Source organism: Ranitomeya imitator, chromosome 4, assembly GCF_032444005.1.
Source record: "Ranitomeya imitator isolate aRanImi1 chromosome 4, aRanImi1.pri, whole genome shotgun sequence".
Classification (NCBI taxonomy): Eukaryota; Metazoa; Chordata; class Amphibia; order Anura; family Dendrobatidae; genus Ranitomeya; species Ranitomeya imitator.
Genome location: NC_091285.1, coordinates 677,083,452 through 677,109,618, shown reverse-complemented (window position 1 = coordinate 677,109,618; position 26,167 = coordinate 677,083,452). Strand labels below are relative to the sequence as shown.

General features: G+C 45.8%; 1 protein-coding gene and 1 long non-coding RNA gene across 2 annotated transcripts in view; one reads left to right on the top strand and one right to left on the bottom strand.

Moving 5' to 3' along the window:
* Positions 1–26,167, top strand: part of LOC138677301 (uncharacterized) — a 355,122-nt gene that overhangs the window by 248,500 nt on the left and 80,455 nt on the right. The gene's annotated exons all lie outside the window — the stretch shown is intronic.
* Positions 20,399–26,167, bottom strand: part of LOC138677300 (mucin-2-like) — a 59,322-nt gene continuing 53,553 nt past the window's right edge. Inside the window, exons 5-8 of the mRNA XM_069767336.1 lie at positions 25,386–25,550; positions 23,550–23,665; positions 22,614–22,690; positions 20,399–20,984 (exon numbers count right to left, since the gene is read on the bottom strand). Of these exons, the coding sequence (XP_069623437.1) occupies positions 20,949–20,984; positions 22,614–22,690; positions 23,550–23,665; positions 25,386–25,550 (394 nt within the window). The 3' untranslated portion in view covers positions 20,399–20,948. The remainder of the gene's footprint in view (positions 20,985–22,613; positions 22,691–23,549; positions 23,666–25,385; positions 25,551–26,167) is intronic.

Sequence of the window (26,167 nt, the reverse complement as noted above, 5' to 3'; positions counted from 1 at the left end):
AAATCTACCAGAGAAAATAACTCCATCAATCATTGGTAGAAAAATATTGGCCTCTGGGCTTGTGTGCCACTCCTGATTCCTGTGTGCGTCATCTCTCACTCAGTGGCCCATAGAAAGCATATAGTTTGTTACATTTGTTTTCTAAATTCTCCCTGCAAAAATCTATTTTTTTTTTTTTGGGGGGTTTCTAAAGTGTTCCTGAAAAAAATAAAAATAAAAAAAAAATAATAGTGTGACATTAATATTAACATTTGTGCTTCAGTGACAGTCCTGCGTGTGGGGCATCTCTCTAATTTGCAGCCACCAAAAAAAGAGTGTGTAACATTGGGCCTGATTTTCGCTGTGGTCTCACCAACCTGTAAAGGGGTAGCTAAATCATACTGAAGTTATAGCTCACCGTGTAAGTTGTGTGACTGCAACAAATAACGTTAGTTTGGTTACGTTTTTAAAACAATGAGGAAGTCTAGTGGAAGAGGTCGTGGCCGGGGGCGTTCATTGTCAGCTGGTAATGAGGGTAGTGGTAGTGGTGGAGCATCAGGTGGTCGTGGGGAAAAAAATATTGCACCTAAGTCTGGAGCTGTGGAGCCAGGTTCGTCGTCCGGCTACACAAGGCCTCGAACGCTCCCTTTTCTGGGATTAGGAAAACCGCTTTTAAAGCCGGAGCAGCAAGAGCAAGTTTTGGCTTATCTTGCTGACTCAGCCTCTAGCTCTTTTGCCTCATCTCGTGAAACTGGTAAAAGTAAAAGCAGCGCGTCGTTAGTGGATGTTCACGGTCAGGGACAAGTCACTTCCTTGTCCTCTTCAGCAAAAACAACAACAGAGAAGAATGCAGCAGGCGACACAACGGGTTACTCCATGGAGCTCTTTACACATACCGTCCCTGGCTTAGAAAGTGAAGCAGTTAACAGTCCATGCCCATTACAAATTGAATCTGACATGGAGTGCACTGACGCACAGCCACAGCCAGACTACTATGCTGGTCCTTTGACTCAGACCACAACATTGCCCTCGCAGGGTGCTGATCAAGAATCAGACCCTGATGAGACTATGTTGCCCCATCACGAACGCTATACCACCGAACGACACGGTGACACAGACGAAGTTGCGCAGGAGGTACAAGAAGAGTTATTAGATGACCCAGTTCTTGACCCCGATTGGCAGCCATTGGGGGAACAGGGTGCAGGCGGCAGCAGTTCTGAAGCAGAGGAGGAGGAGGGGCCGCAGCAGGCATCAACATCGCCACAGGTTCCATCTGCCGGGCCCGTATCTTGCCCAAAACGCGTGGCAAAGCCAAAACCTGGTGGAGGACAGCGTGGCCATCCGGTTAAAGCTCAGTCTGCAATGCCTGAAAAGGTATCCGATGCTAGAAAGAGTGCAGTCTGGCATTTTTTTAAACAACATCCAATTGATCAGCGCAAAGTCATCTGTCAAAAATGTTCTACTTCCTTAAGCAGAGGTCAGAATCTGAAAAGTCTCAATACTAGTTGCATGCATAGACATTTAACCACCATGCATTTGAAAGCTTGGACTAACTACCAAACGTCCCTTAAGGTTGTTGCACCCTCGGCCAATGAAGCTAGTCATCAACGCAACATCCCTTCCGGCAGTGTAGGACCACCATTTAGCGCACCACCTGCTGTATCTGTGCAGGTATGTTTGCCAGGCCAAAGCAGTCAGGGTCAGGGAATCACCAGTTTCGTAGTAGGAAACACTGCATCTAGGGCACCGGCGGCAACAATACCATCTCCCACCGTCTCTCAGTCTGCCATGTCCACCGGCACCCCCGCTAGTTCCACGATCTCCAGCTCTCCAGTCCAGCTCACCCTACATGAGACTATGGTTAGAAAAAGGAAATACTTAGCCTCGCATCCGCGTACACAGGGTTTGAACGCCCACATAGCTAGACTAATCTCGTTAGAGATGATGCCCTACCGGTTAGTTGAAAGCGAAGCTTTCAAAGACCTGATGGACTACGCTGTACCACGCTACGAGCTACCCAGTCGACACTTTTTTTCCAGAAAAGCCATCCCAGCCCTCCACCAGCATGTTAAAGAGCGCATCGTCCATGCACTCAGGCAATCTGTGAGCACAAAGGTGCACCTGACAACAGATGCATGGACCAGTAGGCATGGCCAGGGACGTTACGTGTCCATCACGGCACACTGGGTAAATGTGGTGGATTCAGGGTCCACAGGGGACAGCAAGTTTGGGACAGTTCTGCCTAGCCCACGGTCTAGTAAACAGTTGTCTGTAGCCGTTCGCACCCCCTCCTCCTCCTCCTCCTCCTCGTCCTCCTGCAGAAGCAAGAGCTCGTCCACAGACCGCAGTCGCACAAACACTCCATCCGCACCTGCCACTGTTGCACACCAGGTCTCCCATTATGGGGCAGCTACTGGCATACGTCAGCAGGCTGTATTGGCTATGAAGTGTTTGGGCGACAATAGACACACCGCGGAAGTTCTGTCCGAGTTCTTGCAGCAAGAAACGCAGTCGTGGCTGGGCACTGTAGATCTTGAGGCAGGCAAGGTAGTGAGTGATAACGGAAGGAATTTCATGGCTGCCATCTCCCTTTCCCAACTGAAACACATTCCTTGCCTGGCTCACACCTTAAACCTGGTGGTGCAGTGCTTCCTGAAAAGTTATCCGGGGTTATCCGACCTGCTCCTCAAAGTGCGTGGACTTTGCGCACATATCCGCCGTTCGCCTGTACACTCCAGCCGTATGCAGACCTATCAGCGTTCTTTGAACCTTCCCCAGCATCGCCTAATCATAGACGTTGCAACAAGGTGGAACTCAACACTGCACATGCTTCAGAGACTGTGCGAACAGAGGCGGGCTGTTATGTTTTTGTGGGAGGATACACATACACGGGCAGGCAGTAGGATGGCAGACATGGAGTTGTCAGGTGTGCAGTGGTCGAAGATTCAAGACATGTGTCAAGTCCTTCAGTGTTTTGAGGAATGCACACGGCTGGTTAGTGCAGACAACGCCATAATAAGCATGAGCATCCCCCTAATGCGTCTGCTGATGCAAAGTTTGACGCACATAAAGGATCAGGCGTCTGCACCAGAGGAAGAGGAAAGCCTTGATGACAGTCAGCGATTGTCTGGTCAGGGCAGTGTACATGACGAGGTACCGGGCGAAGAGGAGGTGGAGGATGAGGAGGATGATGGGGATGAGTATATTTTTAATGAGGAAGCTTTCCCGGGGGCACGGGAAATTGGTGGCGTGGCAAGGCCGGGTTCTGGTTTTTTGAGGGACACAAGTGACGTAGATTTGCCTGCAACTGCCCCTCAACCAAGCACAACCGCAGATTTGACAACGGGAACTTTGGCCCACATGGCGGATTATGCCTTGCGTATCCTCAAAAGGGACACACGCATTACAAAAATGATGAACGATGACGATTACTGGTTGGCCTGCCTCCTTGATCCTCGCTATAAAGGCAAATTGCAAAATATTATGCCACATGAGAACTTGGAACTAATATTAGCAACAAAACAATCAACTCTTGTTGACCGTTTGCTTCTGGCATTCCCTGCACACAGCGCCCGTGATCGTTCTCACACGAGCTCCAGGGGCCAGCAGACCAGAGGTGTTAGAGGGGCAGAAATCAGAAGTGGCGTTGGCCAGAGGGGTTTTCGGACCAGGTTGTGGAGTGATTTTTCTATGACCGCAGACAGGACAGGTACTGCAGCATCAATTCAAAGTGACAGGAGACAACATTTGTCCAGTATGGTTACAAACTATTTTTCATCCCTTATCGACGTTCTCCCTCAACCGTCATTCCCATTTGATTACTGGGCATCCAAATTAGACACCTGGCCAGAATTGGCAGAATATGCATTGCAGGAGCTTGCTTGCCCGGCAGCTAGTGTCCTATCAGAAAGAGTATTCAGTGCTGCAGGTTCAATACTAACAGAAAAAAGGACTCGTCTGGCTACCCAAAATGTAGATGATCTAACCTTCATTAAAATGAACCACAACTGGATTTCAAAATCTTTTGCCCCACCCTGCCCGGCTGACACCTAGCTTTCCTATGAAAAGGTCTTGCCTGTGGACTATTCTGAATGACTTTTCCAATCTCGTAATTTTCTTCACCTGATTGTCCAGCATACGACATGTTTCCACCTCACGAAATGGCCAAACTCCCCACACGGGGCCGTGCTATCGCCACTTTGCGCTTGGACCCTTGAGAGTGCTGTTTGTCTGAAGAGGTGGGTGTGGCCGCTTTTGGTCGACGGCACTGCCACTGGGTCCCTCATAGTACAATAAAGTGTCTCTGGCGGTGGTGGTGCGCACCCAACGTCAGACACACCGTTGTAATATGAGGGGCCCTGTGCCTGTACCGCCGGCCTCAAGACAGTTCCCCCCCCCAGCTCAAACAGTGCTCTACCACTAGCAAAATTATCTCTCACAGCTTCACCAATGTGTAGTCTAGGCGCTGACATCCTTGAATGCCTGGCACTGACAATACCATTGTTTTAACATTTTTGTTATGTTAGGCCTTCGAAGCCTGTCTGCGGTCCCTTCTTTCTACAACTACTACACTGACCAGGCCACTGCTGCCCATGTACCCCTGGAACCAATTTAAAGTGCCTACAGCCAGCCCAATTTTGTTATGTTAGGCCTTCGAAGCCTGTCTGCGGTCACTCCTTCCACTAGACTTCCACTGACCAGACCACTGCTGCCCGTGTACCCCTGCAACCAATTTAAAAGTGCCTACAGCCAGCCCAAGTTTGTTATGTTAGGCCTTCGAAGCCTGTCTGCGGTCACTCCTTCCACTAGACTTCCACTGACCAGACCACTGCTGCCCGTGTACCCCTGGAACCAATTTAAAAGTGCCTACAGCCAGCCCAAGTTTGTTATGTTAGGCCTTCGAAGCCTGTCTGCGGTCACTCCTTCCACTAGACTTCCACAGACCAGACCACTGCTGCCCGTGTACCCCTGGAACCAATTTAAAAGTGCCTACAGCCAGCCCAAGTTTGTTATGTTAGGCCTTGGAAGCCTGTCTGCGGTCACTCCTTCCACTAGACTTCCACTGACCAGACCACTGCTGCCCGTGTACCCCTGGAACCAATTTAAAAGTGCCTACAGCCAGCCCAAGTTTGTTATGTTAGGCCTTGGAAGCCTGTCTGCGGTCACTCCTTCCACTAGACTTCCACTGACCAGACCACTGCTGCCCGTGTACCCCTGGAACCAATTTAAAAGTGCCTACAGCCAGCCCAAGTTTGTTATGTTAGGCCTTGGAAGCCTGTCTGCGGTCACTCCTTCCACTAGACTTCCACTGACCATACACTGCTGCCCATGTACCCCTGGAACAAATTTAAAAGTGCCTACAGCCAGCCCAAGTTTGTTATGTTAGGCCTTCGAAGCCTGTCTGCGGTCACTCCTTCCACTAGACTTCCACAGACCAGACCACTGCTGCCCGTGTACCCCTGGAACCAATTTAAAAGTGCCTACAGCCAGCCCAAGTTTGTTATGTTAGGCCTTGGAAGCCTGTCTGCGGTCACTCCTTCCACTAGACTTCCACTGACCAGACCACTGCTGCCCGTGTACCCCTGGAACCAATTTAAAAGTGCCTACAGCCAGCCCAAGTTTGTTATGTTAGGCCTTGGAAGCCTGTCTGCGGTCACTCCTTCCACTAGACTTCCACTGACCAGACCACTGCTGCCCGTGTACCCCTGGAACCAATTTAAAAGTGCCTACAGCCAGCCCAAGTTTGTTATGTTAGGCCTTGGAAGCCTGTCTGCGGTCACTCCTTCCACTAGACTTCCACTGACCATACACTGCTGCCCATGTACCCCTGGAACAAATTTAAAAGTGCCTACAGCCAGCCCAAGTTTGTTATGTTAGGCCTTCGAAGCCTGTCTGCGTCCCGTTCTTTCAACTACAACTACACTGACCAGGCCACTGATGGCCGTGTTCCCCTGGAACCAATTTTAACTTGCCTACAGCCAGCCCAATGTTAGGCCTTTGATGCCTGTCTGCCGTCACTCCTTCCACTAGGCCTCCACTGACCTGTCTATTGCTGCCCGTGTACCCCTTGAACCAACCTAATAAAATATTTAAAAAATTAATTTGATTATAAAAAATAAGATCGTGTTGAGATCTCAAATGCAGACATTTTAACAATCAAAACAAACACACAACAAATATCTGGAACTGTACTACAAAGGTCCAACAGCTACAATTTCTTTCTCCTGCAAGAAGTTAACTGAAAGTTTTTTGGAGTTGTTAACACAGATATGGCATCCACCGAGTGTTGTCCTGTCGCGTCTCCTTTAAATTATTTCCAATAAGATGTTAAACTATTAATTTAATAAAATCAATAATTAAAAAAATAATTGAGTAAGTCAAAAGCACATTGCAAATAAACATTAATTACAAATCAAGAAGCATGGCGCGTCCGAGGGTGAGTAGATACCGAATAAGAATATAATCACCCTCGGACGCGCAATGCTTATTTACAACAGCCTTCCATCCTAAGAATCAGCCCTTCCGTGGTGTAGAGAGAGGTTGTGTTACACTCCAAGGTGTTCCCCAGGTTGCCTTTCCTGAGCTTCGATCTTCCGGCTCTCGTTTAGTAGCTGTTGGAAACTACGCTGCATTAGGCCTACTAATTGTGTATGGGTGAAACAGTGGCGCATCTGCGGTCCCTCCTTCCACTAGGCCTCCACTGACCTGTCTACTGCGGCCCGTGTACCCCTTGAACCAACCTAATAAAATATTTAAAAAATTAATTTGATTATAAAAAATAAGATCGTGTTGAGATCTCAAATGCAGACATTTTAACAATCAAAACAAACACACAACAAATATCTGGAACTGTACTACAAAGGTCCAACAGCTACAATTTCTTTCTCCTGCAAGAAGTTAACTGAAAGTTTTTTGGAGTTGTTAACACAGATATGGCATCCACCGAGTGTTGTCCTGTCGCGTCTCCTTTAAATTATTTCCAATAAGATGTTAAACTATTAATTTAATAAAATCAATAATTAAAAAAATAATTGAGTAAGTCAAAAGCACATTGCAAATAAACATTAATTACAAATCAAGAAGCATGGCGCGTCCGAGGGTGAGTAGATACCGAATAAGAATATAATCACCCTCGGACGCGCAATGCTTATTTACAACAGCCTTCCTTCCTAAGAATCAGCCCTTTCGTGGTGTAGAGAGAGGTTGTGTTACACTCCAAGGTGTTCCCCGGGTTGCCTTTCATGAGCTTCGATCTTCCGGCTCTCGTTTAGTAGTTGGTGGAAAAGTACACAGCATTAGGCCTACAAAATGGGTATGGGGTGGAGAGAGATGGTGTGTTACACTCCAAGGTGTTCCCCAGGTTGCCTTTCCTGAGCTTCGATCTTCATGCTCTCGTTTAGTAGGTGTCGGAAAGTAGGCTGCATTAGGCCTACAAATTGGGTATGGGGTGGAGAGAGATGGTGTGTTACACTCCAAGGTGTTCCCCAGGTTTCCTTGCCATTGCTTTGGTCTTCCGACTCTCGTTTAGTAGTTGTAGAAAAGTACACAGCATTAGGCCTACAAAATGGGTATGGGGTGGAGAGAGATGGTGTGTTACACTCCAAGGTGTTCCCCAGGTTGCCTTTCCTGAGCTTCGATCTTCATGCTCTCGTTTAGTAGGTGTCGGAAAGTAGGCTGCATTAGGCCTAAAAAATGGGGAATGGGGTGGAGAGAGATGGTGTGTTACACTCCAAGGTGTTCCCCAGGTTTCCTTGCCATTGCTTCGGTCTTCCGACTCTCGTTTAGTAGTTGTAGAAAAGTACACTGCATTAGGCCTACAAAATGGGTATGGGGTGGAGAGAGATGGTGTGTTACACTCCAAGGTGTTCCCCAGGTTGCCTTTCCTGAGCTTCTATCTTCAGGCTCTCATTAAATTGTGGTTAAATGGAACAACTGCATTTGGCGTACTAGTTGGTTTGGGGCCTACTATCGGTGTCTGCCACTCCTTGCTGTTCTCCTCCACTGAACAAAGCTGTGCCGCCTGTTTACTACGGTTGCCAATTTTGAACTGCATTTCGACTACTTACTGATTTGGCCCTACTCTCTGTGTCAGCCTCTCATTCCAGTTGTCCTCCACTGCAATGCCCCCTGGTTATTCCTGTGTTACCAATTTTGAACTGCATTTAGCCCACTTTCTTCTTTGGGCCTATATCTGTGTTTCCACTTCATCGTGCCCATTGCCCAGCCAGTGATAGATGAGTCTGCTGGTACATTGACCCATAACGCAACATTCCCCGTGCACGCTACACAACAACATTGTGACCCTGCTGAAAGTCAGGTTGCTCTTCCCGCATACCATACCACCTTACACGGGGACAAAGAGGAAGGTGCAGATGAAAGTGCAGGTTCCTTCATCAGGTGGGGGGAGGAATACTAGTTGGCGACGTCACTGGCACAGGGCCTCTCATAGTACGCAAAAGTGTTGCTGCCGGTGGGAGGCGCCCCCGCCGTGCAAACACACCGCTGTACTTTGAGGGGCCCTGTGCCAGTGCCAATGCCAACGAGTGGGCCCCCCCTGCTTGCTCAGGTTCACAGCACTTGCAAAGTTGAAATACTTACCTCTCCCTGCTCCACTGCCGTGACGTGGTCCAGATTTCCTGGGCCCACTAATTACTTGAACCAGCCCTACCCCCCACAACTTTAGCCAAATGACCCCCAATTTCAAATGCCTTCCAATTATTAGAAGGTAAATTACGCTTGACAAGCTTCATTAAGAAGAATGGATGGTTTTGACATTAAAATGGGCACTCTAGGTGTTTTCCTGGCCCCCACTCACTGCCGACTATGCTGCCCCATTGACTTGCATTGGGTTTCGTGTTTCGGTCGATCCCGACTTTACGTCATAATCGGCCGATTTCACTCGACCCGACTTTGGACATAGTCGGGTTTCGCAAAACCCGGCTCGACTCTAAAAAGGTCAAGGTCGCTCAACTCTACTGACTACACAATTAATTAACTGAGAATCCTCCAGTGAGCTTGTTCTGAGTTGAGTCTGTACGTCTTTTGCACTACATTCACATTCATACAGCGCTGGATGTATAATGATGAATATTAAATGTATATATCTAAATTTAGGTGGAAATAGACAAACATATGATGCACTTTTGTGCACATTTTCAACATAAATATCTGATGGATGCAGAAGTTGTACATCTGCAAATGTACAAATGTGAACCATGCCTTTTTTTTTTCTGAGCCGTTTTCAACTTATGCATAGCTATAAGGAGGTGGCGGGGACCTTCATGTACCTTCTCTCTCCTTAATGCTGTTCACTTGCGGCACCATGATGTTTTATTAATGTTTTGCTATTGGTGCACTGTAATGTATTTGTCATGTACTGTAATGGGATGTATTGTGCTTTAGCTTAGGGATAGTTTAGTAAGTAGTGCAGGACCATAGGGAATTAGAATAGAGGGGGCACAGTAGAGATAGAGCATAGGATAGCATAGAATAGATAGAAGTGTTGGTTAGATACAGGCAGCATAGGGGTTAAGCAGATGGGAGGAATCACACAGCAGAGCAGCACAGAACAGGGAGGTATAGGACAGATACTTCCTGGTTCTGTCAGGCATCCAAGGGCAGGACGCATACAGTGAGACAGTTACAGGCTGTGGGGGTAAATGTTATGGACCTGGTGGTTAGGAGCACCTGGAATGACCTGATGGTTAAACTAACAAGAACAAGCTCTGGGAAGTGGGAGCTCTGCTGACCGCAACCCCTAATCCTATCACACACACTAGAAATAGCCGTGGAGCGTACCTAACAGGCCTAGACGCCTCTGCACAGCCTAAGAGCTAACTAGCCCTAGAGATAGAAAATAAAGCCTACCTTGCCTCAGAGAAATTCCCCAAAGGAAAAGGCAGCCCCCCACATATATTGACTGTGAGATAAGATGAAAGTCACAAACACAGGAATGAAACAAGTTTCAGCAAAGGGAGGCCAGACTAACTAAACAGACTGAGGATAGGAAAGGTATCTGTTAGGTTTCGAGTTCCCGCTTCTGCAGAGTTCTTTACCTGCAGACAGCCCAGCGGTTGAATTCTCGCCAGGCCAGATGGTCCTTATTCTTCTCCCGGTTTCATTTCACCCTCCATTTTCTGTCTGGGGAGAAGAACATTCGGGCCGACGCTCTCTCTCGCTCCGTTGTGTCATCTGCGGAGGAGGAAGAGGAGCCTCGGCTTATTGTCCCCACCGAGAGCTTGAGAACTGTGGCCCCGGTTTCGCTAGAGTCTGTGCCTCCGGGCAAGACTTTTGTACCATCCAGTTTGCGACCGGAGGTTCTCTCTTGGGCACACTCGTCCAGGGTGGGTGGACATTTTGGTTCCAAAAGGACATCTGAGTTACTGGCGAGGACATACTGGTGGCCGCATATGGCTCGTGTCATGGCAGAATATGTTCGGGCGTGTGTCTCTTGCGCCAAGAACAAGTCCCCTCGGCAACGGCCAGCTGGTTTGCTTTACCCTCTGCCGGTGGCGGACAGGCCCTGGGAGATGGTCTGGATGGACTTTGTGGTGGGCTTACCCAAGTCTCGTAACTGCACCATTATCTGGGTGATCACCGACCATTTTTCCAAAATGGTGCACTTGGTGCCTCTTCCACGGCTACCTTCTGCACGGGCGTTGGCTGTCTTGTTCATCAAACATATCTTTTGCCTACACGGTATGCCAGATAAAATTGTTAGTGACCGGGGTCCCCAGTTTGCGTCTCGATTCTGGAGAGAGCTTTGTCGTCTACTCAGTATTGAGTTGAATCTCTCTTTGGCATATCATCCCGAGACGAATGGGTTGGTAGAGAGGGCCAACCAGACCTTGGTCACATATTTACGACATTTTGTTTCTGCCAGGCAGGATGACTGGGCATCCTTGCTACCGTGGGCAGAGTTTGCGCTTAACAACGCCGTAGCCGACTCCACCAGTCAGACTCCATTCCTCCTAAATTACGGCCAGCATCCGCGTGTCCCTGTGCCCATTCCTGTGTCTTCTGCTGACTCCAGGGTGGCAGACTGGGCTGTGGAGGCACGGGACATTTGGGACCGCACTCAGGATGCCATTCGGGCCTTTAAGGAGAGAATGAGGTCCTCCGCCGATGCTCATCGGCGTCCCGCTCCGACCTTTGCTCCTGGCGACTTAGTGTGGCTCTCCGCCCGTAACATCAGGCTGCGTGTTGAGTCCACTAAGTTTGCACCTCGCTACTTGGGTCCCTTCAAGGTCCTTGAACAGGTTAACCCTGTGGTCTACCGTCTGGCCCTTCCTCCACGCTTGGGTATCACCGACACCTTTCATGTGTCCCTCTTGAAACCGGTATACATCTCCCGGTTTTCCGAGTCATCTGCCGGGACATCGGGTTCGTCTACGGACGATTACGAGGTGAACGCTATTTTGGGGTGCAAGGTGGTACGTGGCAAAAAGTTCTATCTGGTGGATTGGAAGGGTTATGGCCCAGAGGACCGGTCCTGGGAGCCTGCTGAAAACATTCGGGCCCCACAGCTCATTGCTGCCTTCGAGCGTAGCGAGGCCCAAGGAGGGGGGGGGGATTCCTAGGAGGGGGGGTAATGTTAGGTGTCGAGTTCCCGCTTCTGCACAAGGGGAATCTCAAGCCATCTCCACTGCGGTCTCCCATTCTTATCCAGCCGCAGTGGAGTCTGCTCAGCAGAGACGTCGGTCCCAGCGTCTTGCTCAGTCTCACTCTGTACAAAGAGTTACTGCTGCTTTTCCTGCTTCTGCCATTGAAGTCAGTGTTGGGCAGCGGCGAGCAGATGCTTTTGGGGCTAAGTCCTGCTTTTCTCTTTCTGAGCATGCCCAGGGCAAGATCTCCCATTGGAGATCGAGGGTCACATGCTCAGGTACTACAGCACATCCCATTGGTCCTCCAGGAAGGTCCTGAAAGGGCAAAACTTTGGTAGCAGCTTCCCATTGGTCCTTTATTGGAGGGTCCTGAACGTGCTGCAACTATATAAGCTGCGCATGACCGCACGGCCATGCGCTAGTGTACATTTGTAAATGTGTGTGTGTTGTGAGTGAAAGTCGCTCTTTAAATAACCCTCCCTATTGGATGACTGTTCGCGGAAGGTGTATGTTTGCTATCTAGCGCTCAACTTAGCCATCAGCACGTAAACACACAATACAGCGTCTTATTGCTGTGACCGCCAGTGCGGCGCCTTGTGCTTTCACAGCGCTTTCCTGACCCAAGCCTGGGTGGTTAGTGGCGTTCGCCAGTACGGCACTGCATGCACTCTCGTGCTTCTATTGCTGTCACTCTGACACCTCAGTAGCGGTGTCGAGCGCATGAGGTCTATGTACTCAAATCCTGTGTCTTGGGATTGAGTTCTGAGACTCGTTGCTTGCGCTCTTGGTGCGGTACCACGGCCCTGTGACGTAACAGGGTTCGCTTCCTTCACACAGGGTGAGGTTAGCCCATGTGTGTATTCACTTTGTACCGCCATATAGTCCGTCATTACTTGGCAGCAGGTTCCATCTCTGCATGGTGGACCCCGGGCCTCGAACGCACCATACTCTATCTGTCTTATTATTTGGTGTGTTCCGCTAGCCCTAACAGTATCATTGCGGTCAGCACAAAAAACTACAAAAGACCACGCAGAGTGTGCAAAAAGACCTCCGCACCGTGAGTCGGTGCCACTCTGCATCCCAGAGCTTCCAGCTAGCAAGGAAAAATCATGATAGCTGTTATGGCTGGCAATCAGGCAACACAGCGTGCAGTAATCAGCGCACATACAGAGATCTGGCAATAACCCAAAACAATAGGACGAGCTCTGAGACGTGGAATCTCTGTAGACTGCAGTACCTGATCTATCCTCACACAACTGGAAGCAGCAGTGGATTGCGCCTATCAACTACCTATGCAACTCGGCACTGCCTGAGGAGCTGACTAGCCTGAAGATAGAAATACAAGCCTGACTTACCTCAGAGAAATACCCCAAAGGAATAGGCAGCCCCCACATATAATGACTGTTAGCAAGATGAAAAGACAAACGTAGGAATGAAATAGATTCAGCAAAGTGAGGCCCGATATTCTAGACAGAGCGAGGATAGCAAAGAGAACTATGCAGTCTACAAAAAACCCTAAAACGAAAACCACGCAAAGGGGCAAAAAGACCCACCGTGCCGAACTAACAGCACGGCGGTGCACCCCTTTGCTACTCAGAGCTTCCAGCAAAAGATAATAACAAGCTGGACAGAAAAAACAGAAAACAAACTAGAAGCACTTATCTAGCAGAGCAGCAGGCCCAAGGAAAGATGCAGTAGCTCAGATCCAACACTGGAACATTGACAAGGAGCAAGGAAGACAGACTCAGGTGGAGCTAAATAGCAAGGCAGCCAACGAGCTCACCAAAACACCTGAGGGAGGAAGCCCAGAGACTGCAATACCACTTGTGACCACAGAAGTGAACTCAGCCACAGAATTCACAACAGTACCCCCCCTTGAGGAGGGGTCACCGAACCCTCACCAGAACCCCCAGGCCGACCAGGATGAGCCACATGAAAGGCACGAACAAGATCTGGGGCATGGACATCAGAGGCAAAAACCCAGGAATTATCTTCCTGAGCATAACCCTTCCATTTGACCAGATACTGGAGTTTCCGTCTAGAGACACGAGAATCCAAAATCTTCTCCACAATATACTCCAATTCCCCCTCCACCAAAACAGGGGCAGGAGGCTCCACAGATGGAACCATAGGTGCCACGTATCTCCTCAACAACGACCTATGGAATACATTATGTATGGAAAAGGAGTCTGGGAGGGTCAGACGAAAAGACACCGGATTGAGAATCTCAGAAATCCTATACGGACCAATAAAACGAGGTTTAAATTTAGGAGAGGAAACCTTCATAGGTATATGACGAGAAGATAACCAAACCAGATCCCCAACACGAAGTCGGGGTCCCACACGGCGTCTGCGATTAGCAAAAAGCTGAGCCTTCTCCTGGGACAAGGTCAAATTGTCCACTACCTGAGTCCAGATCTGCTGCAACCTGTCCACCACATAATCCACACCAGGACAGTCCGAAGACTCAACCTGTCCTGAAGAGAAACGAGGATGGAACCCAGAATTGCAGAAAAATGGAGAGACCAAGGTAGCCGAGCTGGCCCGATTATTAAGGGCGAACTCAGCCAACGGCAAAAATGACACCCAATCATCCTGGTCAGCGGAAACAAAACATCTCAGATATGTTTCCAAGGTCTGATTGGTTCGTTCGGTCTGGCCATTAGTCTGAGGATGGAAGGCCGAGGAAAAAGATAGGTCAATGCCCATCCTACCACAAAAGGCTCGCCAGAACCTCGAGACAAACTGGGAACCTCTGTCAGAAACAATATTCTCAGGAATGCCATGTAAACGAACCACATGCTGGAAGAACAAAGGCACCAAATCAGAGGAGGAAGGCAATTTAACCAAGGGCACCAGATGGACCATTTTAGAAAAGCGATCACAGACCACCCAAATGACAGACATCTTTTGAGAAACGGGAAGGTCAGAAATGAAATCCATCGAAATATGTGTCCAAGGCCTCTTCGGGACCGGCAAGGGCAAAAGCAACCCACTGGCACGTGAACAGCAGGGCTTAGCCCTAGCACAAATTCCACAGGACTGCACAAAAGCACGCACATCCCGTGACAGAGATGGCCACCAGAAGGATCTAGCAACCAACTCCCTGGTACCAAAGATTCCTGGATGACCGGCCAGCACCGAACAATGAAGTTCAGAGATAACTTTACTAGTCCACCTATCAGGGACGAACAGTTTCTCGGCCGGACAACGATCAGGTTTATTAGCCTGAAATTTCTGCAACACTCTCCGCAAATCAGGGGAGATGGCAGACACAATGACTCCTTCCTTGAGGATACTCGCCGGCTCAGATAACCCCGGAGAGTCGGGCACAAAACTCCTAGACAGAGCATCCGCCTTCACATTTTTAGAGCCCGGAAGGTATGAAATCACAAAATCAAAACGAGCAAAAAATAACGACCAATGGGCCTGTCTAGGATTCAAGCGCTTGGCAGACTCAAGATAAGTAAGGTTCTTATGATCAGTCAAAACCACCACGCGATGCTTAGCACCCTCAAGCCAATGACGCCACTCCTCGAATGCCCACTTCATGGCCAGCAACTCTCGGTTGCCCACATCATAATTACGCTCAGCAGCAGAAAATTTCCTGGAAAAGAAAGCACATGGTTTGAACACTGAGCAACCAGAACCTCTCTGTGACAAAACCGCCCCTGCACCAATCTCAGAAGCATCAACCTCGACCTGGAACGGAAGAGAAACATCAGGTTGACACAACACAGGGGCACAGCAAAAACGACGCTTCAACTCCTGAAAAGCTTCCACGGCAGCAGAAGACCAATTAACCAAATCAGCACCCTTCTTGGTCAAATCGGTCAATGGTCTGGCAATGCTAGAAAAATTACAGATGAAGCGACGATAAAAATTAGCAAAGCCCAGGAATTTCTGCAAACTTTTTAGAGATGTCGGCTGAGTCCAATCCTGGATGGCCTGAACCTTAACCGGATCCATCTCGATAGTAGAAGGGGAAAAGATGAACCCCAAAAATGAAACTTTCTGCACACCGAAGAGACACTTTGATCCCTTCACGAACAAGGAATTAGCACGCAGTACCTGGAAAACCATTCTGACTTGCTTCACATGAGACTCCCAATCATCTGAGAAGATCAAAATGTCATCCAAGTAAACAATCAAGAATTTATCCAGATACTCACGGAAAATGTCATGCATAAAAGACTGAAAAACAGATGGAGCATTGGCAAGTCCGAACGGCATCACTAGATACTCAAAATGACCCTCGGGCGTATTAAATGCCGTTTTCCATTCATCTCCCTGCCTGATTCTCACCAGATTATACGCACCACGAAGATCAATCTTAGTAAACCAACTAGCCCCCTTAATCCGAGCAAACAAGTCAGAAATCAATGGCAAGGGATACTGAAACTTAACAGTGATCTTATTAAGAAGGCGGTAATCAATACACGGTCTTAGCGAACCATCCTTCTTGGCTACAAAAAAGAACCCTGCTCCCAATGGTGACGACGATGGGCGAATATGTCCCTTCTCCAGGGACTCCTTCACATAACTGCGCATAGCGGTGTGTTCAGGTACGGACAAATTAAATAAACGACCCTTAGGGAATTTACTACCAGGAATCAAATCGATAGCACAATCACAATTCCTATGCGGAGGAAGGGCATCAGACTTGGACTCTTCAAATACATCCTGAAAGTCCGACAAGAACTCTGGGATGTCAGAAGGAATGGATGACGAAATAGACAAAAATGGAACATCACCATGTACTCCCTGACAACCCCAGCTGGTTACCGACATAGAGTTCCAATCCAATACTGGATTATGGGTTTGTAGCCATGGCAACCCCAACACGACCACATCATGCAAATTATGCAGTACCAAAAAGCGAATAACTTCCTGATGTGCAGGAGCCATGCACATGGTCAGCTGGGCCCAGTACTGAGGCTTATTCTTGGCCAGAGGTGTAGCATCAATTCCTCTCAACGGAATAGGACACCGCAAAGGCTCCAAGAAAAATCCACAACGTTTAGCATAATCCAAATCCATCAGATTCAGGGCAGCGCCTGAATCCACAAACGCCATGACAGAATATGATGACAAAGAGCACATTAAGGTAATGGACAAAAGGAATTTGGACTGTACAGTACCAATAACGGCAGAGCTATCGAACCGCCTAGTGCGTTTAGGACAATTAGAAATAGCATGAGTAGAATCACCACAATAGAAACACAGTCTGTTCAGACGTCTGTGTTCGTGCCGTTCTACTTTAGTCATAGTCCTGTCGCACTGCATAGGCTCAGGCTTACTCTCAGACAATACCGCCAGATGGTGCACAGATTTACGCTCGCGCAAGCGACGACCGATCTGAATGGCCAAGGACATAGACTCATTCAAACCAGCAGGCATAGGAAATCCCACCATTACATCCTTAAGAGCTTCAGAGAGACCCTTTCTGAACAAAGCCGCTAGTGCAGATTCATTCCACAGAGTGAGTACTGACCATTTTCTAAATTTCTGACAATATACTTCTACATCATCCTGACCCTGGCATAAAGCCAGCAGATTTTTCTCAGCTTGATCCACTGAATTAGGCTCATCGTAAAGCAATCCCAGCGCCTGGAAAAATGCATCAACATTACTCAATGCAGAATCTCCTGGTGCAAGAGAAAACGCCCAGTCCTGTGGGTCGCCGCGCAAAAAAGAAATAATAATCAAAACCTGTTGAATAGGATTACCAGAAGAATGAGGTTTCAAGGCCAAAAATAGCTTACAATTATTTCTGAAGCTCAGGAACTTAGTTCTGTCACCAAAAAACAAATCAGGAATCGGAATTCTTGGTTCTAGCATCGATTTCTGATCAATAGTATCTTGAATCTTTTGTACATTTACAACGAGATTATCCATTGAGGAGCACAGAGCCTGAATATCCATGTCCACAGCTGTGTCCTGAAGCACTCTAATGTCTAGGGGAAAAAAAAGACTGAAGACAGAGCTAAGAAAAAAAAATGATGTCAGGATTTCTTTTTTCCCTCTATTGGAAATCATTGAATGGCTCCTTGTACTGTTATGGCTGGCAATCAGGCAACACAGCGTGCAGTAATCAGCGCACATACAGAGATCTGGCAATAACCCAAAACAATAGGACGAGCTCTGAGACGTGGAATCTCTGTAGACTGCAGTACCTGATCTATCCTCACACAACTGGAAGCAGCAGTGGATTGCGCCTATCAACTACCTATGCAACTCGGCACTGCCTGAGGAGCTGACTAGCCTGAAGATAGAAATACAAGCCTGACTTACCTCAGAGAAATACCCCAAAGGAATAGGCAGCCCCCACATATAATGACTGTTAGCAAGATGAAAAGACAAACGTAGGAATGAAATAGATTCAGCAAAGTGAGGCCCGATATTCTAGACAGAGCGAGGATAGCAAAGAGAACTATGCAGTCTACAAAAAACCCTAAAACGAAAACCACGCAAAGGGGCAAAAAGACCCACCGTGCCGAACTAACAGCACGGCGGTGCACCCCTTTGCTACTCAGAGCTTCCAGCAAAAGATAATAACAAGCTGGACAGAAAAAACAGAAAACAAACTAGAAGCACTTATCTAGCAGAGCAGCAGGCCCAAGGAAAGATGCAGTAGCTCAGATCCAACACTGGAACATTGACAAGGAGCAAGGAAGACAGACTCAGGTGGAGCTAAATAGCAAGGCAGCCAACGAGCTCACCAAAACACCTGAGGGAGGAAGCCCAGAGACTGCAATACCACTTGTGACCACAGAAGTGAACTCAGCCACAGAATTCACAACAGATAGCCAGCTGGACAAGAAAACAATGAACAAATAATAAACTACCAGGGACTTAGCTTCTGCTGGAGTAGACAGGTCACCCGAAAGATCCAAGAGCGAACTGAACCAGTACAAGAACATTGACAGCTGGCATAGAGTAACGATCTGAGTGGAGTTAAATAGAGCAGCCAGCCAAAGAATAAGCTACGTCACCTGTGGAAGGAACCTCAGAAGCAGCAGCTCCACTCACAGCCACCAGAGGGAGTCCATGGACAGAACTCGCCGAAGTACCATTCATGACCACAGGAGGGAGTTCGATAACAGAATTCACAACAGATAAAGCTGTGGATGGCAGTAAGGGACACCAGGCTGGAAAATAGTGCAGTCGGGCACCTGCTCAACAAGATCATCCCCAGGAAGGACAAGGGGCTGACAGGGAGCTGGTGATGCTGAAAGTACAGATTGGACACAAACTGTCCAGAGATGCTGCCTGGATGGCAGAGGAAAGGAAAGCACAGACAGGACAGAGTCTGGCTAGAGGTATGGCCGTGAAAGCCGAGAGTAAAGAGAGATAAATTACAGAGATACTAGACTCTGCCCGGAAGGCAGGAAAAGGACAGGAAATGTTGCCCTATGTGAACTGTGCTGCTGATGTGATGGATGCCTTGCCCTTTAGTAAATTTCAACTGTTGGAAAACAATTGTGACTTTGTGGTGTTTCATGGAACCTGGGAACCAGAGGCTGGAGTGACAGAGAGTGAGGGAATCCAAGCAGCAGAAGTGAGTACTCCACTGCACCCATCTCTCCATGTGTAAGGTGCCGGGATACTCGCTGACTGTTGCTTAATTAACTCGCCCACGACTACCACCCCATGCCACCTTGTTACATAACCACATCAAAATTCTTTTGAACTTTGATGTGGTCAGTGGAAAGTGAAGGTCAGAAAAAGACCAATGAAAGAGCTACAAACTCCCCAACAGATCCTCATTTAAATCATTCTACAATCTTCAACGTGCAGGGAAACAAAAAAACAGGGAAAGCCAAGCCAAAATTTTTGTTAAGAAACAATTTAAAATTTTTTAGCCCAAAATGCATGCATTTAAGAAAAAACAAATGTCTCCCGTAAAATGTCAATTTCTTTTACATTTCGGTATTGAGTACTGACCTCACACTGCTATGCTGGTTCTCAACACCAGTTATAATGGGCCTCTTCTTTCAAGGGGCCTGATATCAGTCAAATATAATACTTAGGTGGTGCATATGATCTTCCTTGAGGATTACAAGGGACGTGTATATGATAAAGTGAGTATCGTGTGTGTCTTAAAGCTCAAAAGTGTGAAGGGAGCATTGATGAGATACCTCAGTTATTCTCATGCATATGATGTTTTATTATCAGCCCCACAAATGTGAAGAAGTTGTCTCTTTTTCACTGATTATTATCGAATGATCTTATTATAATTTTTGATTGCTTTTATTGAATACTTTGATCACTTGAATCACAATTCTTCTGGTCTGCAAGACTGCAGATACTTCATCGGCTGTTCTCCAAATCTAGTTTTCATCATAAAACAATGTAATTTTAATAAACAAAACAAGTGTACTGCCAAGAGGTCAACGACCAGAACAAACAAAACTAAAGAAACCCCTAAAAACAATATTTTATTAAAAATAATGTATTTTTGTTGTATGTATTATCATTAGGTAGGGGATAACAGGGAATTAAGGGAGAGCCGTCAAGGAGCGGAGGCCACATCGCTCATCTTGGGTGCCAACATCCGTTGGCAGGCAGGCCATCAACCTATAGGGCCTAACACGGTAATATAGGCATAATTTGTATTTATTTACCCCCTTTAGACTGTACCCAATGTTCCCTTATAGTGCCTCATTTTTTGTGTGTCTGAATACTATTGTAGTTTGTAACTATTATTAATAAAATATCGCTTTTTGGGGTTTCTTTTGTTTTGTTTTTTCTATTTGTAATAAACAAAGCAGATTTTTTTTTATTTTACTCACAATAATAATTTAATAGTTCACATTTATGGGTAAAATATATATACAATTTTGTATTACGAAAATTCTAAATAGTTTAGTATAAATAATTATTGACACGTTGACTATAACACGATAAACACACAGCCAATTTCTTTTGGTTGTGTCATAATACATATGGACTGTGAGGTTCTCGGTATGGTCCACCACAATGAACGAGAATGTCCAGAAACTTTGAGTCCGGAAGTAAGATGTTGTCTTTTTAATGTAGATAGGCCTCAATGTCAATGAGGTAGACAATGTTCACGAAGCAGAGAAAACAACATTGTAGGAGAAAGGGTCCAATGGGAAAGTTCTGAACCACAAAACCCAAATGTTTCTTCTAAAATCCATCAGTGTTTGTTTTGATTTAATGTTTGGATTATTTTCTTCCGGTTAGTTCAGCTTCATCAGTTCTAAGACATCGGTTTCCTTGTCACAAGCCTCAAATCAAGGTCCTATGATCTAGGGTGATAGGTCAGGATCTCTGTATGGTTTGTGGATCCTTTCTCTCCCAAGGATCTTGGATAAGGTTCTTGTTAGCAGCGTCGATGAATCATACAAAAGAAACTTCAGGCCTCTGGATTTTAATCTATATATATATAGAAAAACGTGCTTGCTGTTAGAACAAAGAAGACAGAAATATGGAAAGACAAGGGGGAGGTCAAAATTCTACATTTTGGAATTGAGAATGGCATTAACCTGAACAACTGAGAAAAATGTCTACATTTTTGATACGATATGGCAAGAACAACAGGACATTTTCTGAATTTACACAACTACTTTAATAAGATCTTCGAATCGAACAATGATGTCCAAATAAAATGTCTTAAAGGGACTGTATGGTGAAAAGTAGTTATTACCTATCCACAGGGTAGATGATAACATATAATTGGTGGTGGTCTGACCTTTGGGAACGGCACGGATTGTTAGAACATTGACATTCTCTCCCCATTACAAAATGGTGTGGCAGGTCAGATGCCCGACTGTCACTCCATCCATTCTCTACGTGGCTGAACAAATGCAGTGCTCAGACTTCTCAAACTAAATAATTGGAGTGGTGGCCGAACATGTGAACTGCTGATCTATTGTAACAGTAATTAAAGGTCCCGGGAGTTCAGACCTCCAATGATCGCCAAGTTATCTCCTATCCTGATGATCCTCAAATCCTCACTAGGTCTCTTGAATGCCAATCACTGGAGCTCCACCTGAAGGGAACTTGTCACCATGAAAATTCAGTGCAATCTGCAGTCACCATGTTAAAGAGCTGGGGAAGTGGAGTACTTTGATATATAGTTTGGTGAGAAAAGATTCAGTATAAGCCATGATTTGATCAGTTAAACCTCTGTTAATTCTGGGATTTTCAGTCCAGTGGGCGGTCCTTTCTTTGTAGGAGTGCCTCGAGATAGCTGTCAGTCACTTATAGGACCACCCACAGGACCCAAAATCCCAGAATGAGCAGAGAATTAAGTTTTAAAATCACAGGTTAAATACTGTACAATTTTTCATCACAAAACCATATATCAATCTTCTCCTTGCGCTCAATAACATGAGACCTGTAGATCGGATAGGAATTTTATGGTGATAGGTTCCCTTTAACAGTTTGTCCTCCCTTGGACCATTTTTATGAAGTACTAACCACTACAAACCGGTGGTAACACACTACACGCCCTGCCACTTAGGATATTCTTTGACGCAGTACTTTTGATAGTTGCTCAGATCTTTGTACTTGTCAATTTTTCCCGGCCATCAAAGCATCCATCCACTTGCTGCGTAATATATTCCACCCCTGATAGGGACCATTATTATGAGATAATTAGCTTTATTAACCTCACCTTAATTTAACATTGTTACTGTACAAAAAGTTCGTTTTTAAGACTTTTGGATTTAACAATGAGTTACACAAGGACCCATCTGCCTTACGAGGACACCAGTGTAGCACATGATGGGTTGGTGAAGTGTTACAGATTTTACTTTGGGGTCCAGAATCTTTACTTTAGGTCTTTGGTGCCAAATATTCAGGACTGTAGTTAGCAGAATGTGCTCTGAGTTCTGAGTGGCAGGGCTGTCCAAAAAATGTCCCACATTGTTACATTAGGGGTATTAAGAAACCGATGCTAGGGAAGGGAATTAAATCTTTGCTTCTGGTTTGTCGACACTTCAAAGATACATGTAAGCATTAGGGATCGGAGAGCAAAATGAAGACTATGTATACCAGTACCTGAAGTGTTGTGTCCACAGTTTCCAGTCTGGGCGTGAATTTCTCTTTATTGGACTGACTGCTCATACTAGATGAACCTAAAGAGATGCAGAAAGGGACATTGAGGAAGGAGGAAGAGGAGAAACTACCGTCTGTAGAAAATTGTACAACGTTTAATAGTACATCCACATTTATAGACGGGAATAACCCTCAAGATGGTCAGAAACTGCCCTTTGAATTAAATTTAACACAATACCTGCCTCCTGTTTGGTTTATATTGTGGGACCGGGCTGCAAACACAAGTCTTTTGTCAAGTATGTCAAGTGTTCATTGACTGATTATGCTACCACAGATTGAACATATAATATAGTCCATTATCCTCATCTTTAAAAGGAACCTGTCATGTCCCAAGTGCTATTAACCTGCAGATATAGGGCTATTATATAGGCATTACAATGCTCTCCTGCCTTACTGAATGTGCAGCTACCAGGAGACCAAGAACATTATTCCTTCCCGGAGCTGCTGGCTTTCAGTCAATAAGGCGTGCCCAGAGGGGTTCCAGTCATCGTTCACAACATTGAATAGGCACACCACAGCACTTTAATTGACAGTTTACTCTGCATTGATGTGCTCCACCGTGAGCTGTCAATAAAAGTGATGGATCGTCCTTATTGTCTCTTCTCACTGTGTAATGAGCCACTCCGAGCACGCCTCTGTGACTGAGAGCTGGTGGCTTCTGGGAGATTTAAAGCTAATTTCCTCCCAATAGCCACGCTCTTGGTACAATGGCCAGGAAGTACTGTAACCCTATAAACCTGCAGATTGACCCTACTGTATATCTGCACATTAATAGAGTTTATGGACATGACAGGTTCACTTTAAGCGTACCATTGAACAAACTTTGTAGAACACCCTCCTAATTTCTAAAATTATGTGATTACGTCATATTATTCTCACCTTCCTCGTTAGAGTCTCCCTGTAAGTTCACGTTGGTAAATCCATGCTCTTGGCTCCATTGATCTTCTTCATAATCTTCAAACCATTTTTCATTGTTATCTTTGCTGTACACATCCCTAAAGCATAAAAAACGACATATAAACGGTCAACCGAGTGATCCACCAAGTAATGCAATAAAACCATTGAGTTATATGATGCCGATAGAAAACTATAGTTCTTAGATAATATCATGCCCGTAGAATTCTTTGGGGCTCTTCGGTGGACCCCCATTTCTCTGATTTCCTATGGAGTACATAAAATTGTGACAAGCTGTCGAGGCATATTTTCTGGGAAAACGGAAGCACCGAACATCGGCACACAAACTGCCCCTTTAGAATGATGTCATAGGGACTCCTATAATATTTAAAAAAGAGTCCAAACCACCATCGTTAAAAAATATTGCCTTCTTTGTAACAATCCAAAATAATAACATGTCAGATTATTTATATTTCACGATGAACACTTTAAAAAGAAAAAAAAAAACAAACAAAAAACATGAAGCCATCACTTCATTTAATAAACCATCTCACCTCCTTTAAGAAATTGAATAAAAAGTGATTAATTTAACCCCAAAAAGCAAGCACTCATTAAAAATCGGCTCAATTGATGTAGGAATAGAAAAAAAGATCTAGCAACAAAAAGCACATTTTTATAAAGATTTTTTTTTTTTTTAAATTGTAAGTAGTAAAACAAAAACATCTATGTACATTTAATGAATACTATGCAGACCCGCAGAATAGAATCAACGTGCCATTCTATTCAGCAATTAGCTATTCACCTCTTTATTCACAATTAGTACCTAACTGAGCTGTTATCAGTCCTGCAAAATGACAATCTTCCAGCCCCTACCGGCAGTTTCCAGAGCAGTTAAAATATTCACTGTTCACTATATCTACAGTGTATACAAAGATAGTGTAGACTTCAGAACAAGCACTGACATAACAGAACATGTTACAGTAGCAAGAAAAGCGTAGCGGAAAAATGATGCTACTGCACCAGAACTGTCACTTAATGGGGGGTCATACCCCCCAGCAAATCAGAAATGAGGAGCCTCGCAAACTTTGCTCTCCTGAAGACACACGTTAAGAATAACCCAGTAAAGCATACAAAAAACTGTAAGAATCAAAACAACAACAAAAAAAACTAAACATCTGTTTTTTTATTATCATTTTCGTCCACTAAGAGGATCATAGAAGTATTAGGGTGCTTCACATTGAACGGGTGACTAAACGCAGTGGCCCAGTACAGGTTCATGACCAAACCCCTCTCAAAATGGGATTTGTTGTATACTCTGATGGGGCCATAGACTGTAATGATTCCTGCAGAGTGAATGTACACTCTGACGTGCATCATTGTTGGGAGTGTACGCCTGCTGGAGGTGGTCGCTTAGACTAAGTCTACTACGTACGGGTGTCCACCTCCAATAGGCATATACTCCCGATAATGGTGCATGTCAGAGTGTACATTCACTCTGCCGGCACCATTGCAGTCTATGACCGTTAGCACGTAAGTACAAATGCCGTTTTACGGGGGGTTTGGACGTAAATCCCGATGAGTCACCTGAACGGGTGACTAAACTCAATGTGAAAGCACCCTTATGCAATAGAGGAAAGGGGGTAATATGAATTAAAAGGATATAACTACTGGTTATACAGCGCTACCATAGTTTATTTTGTTATTTTGTGATATTTGTAGCTGTTTTCAAACATTTTTTTGTACTTTAATAAGTTTGGTCAACAAGTATTAACATTGCCTCCACCATCTTAGATGAATTTGTTATTTCTCAACAGAACTCACCAAGATGTCTTATCCTTCTTTGCTTTGAATAAAAGGAATGCCACAGTGGCAATAATGATTGCCAGGATACCAATGGCTGCTCCAACGGCTCCATACACTCCTGACTTTAGGATTCTTCCTGTGCATTCAGAACCAGAGTAGATGTAGAGATCTGTCCTTGGACAACTATGTGGAAAAAATCATGGCATTATGAATTTATGAACATAAAGAGATCTAGTTATGTCAACAAACGTCAATCTTTCTTGAATTAATGACAACCTTAGAACAAAGAAGACATCATCATTTTAATTCATAAGAAGATAGAAAAAAACCTAACCATAAGCTCTGGTAGTAATAATAGCTGGGGAGAAAGTGGGGAGGGTCAAACCTCCTGATTTAAGATGAAAGATCAAGATCTTTAAACTGAAGTCCTGAGAGCCAGTATTGCATCTTGGTGGATGTCTGGTAAAGTGTACACCATAATCATTGACTGGTAAAATTTGCAGAATGCAGCCCCACAATAATATTTTGATCGATGGAGTTTTGGCACAAAGCATCCATGTCAAGAAGCTGATATTTCCAGTAAACACTATAGCAAGCCAAGGATTAAAGGCTGGGCAAATGCCGTTGTGGATACTCAGGGGTCAGTGGAGCTCTCGTCCGTTGGCCTGGCCGTCTTCAGAAAGACCACTTGAACCATTGCTCCTTGCTCTGGGGTGTCAGGCTTGTGGTCGGCTACCCACTCTTGCATTTATGGGGTTATTTTCACCATAAGTTGCTTGAAAACGATTACGTCCCGGAGG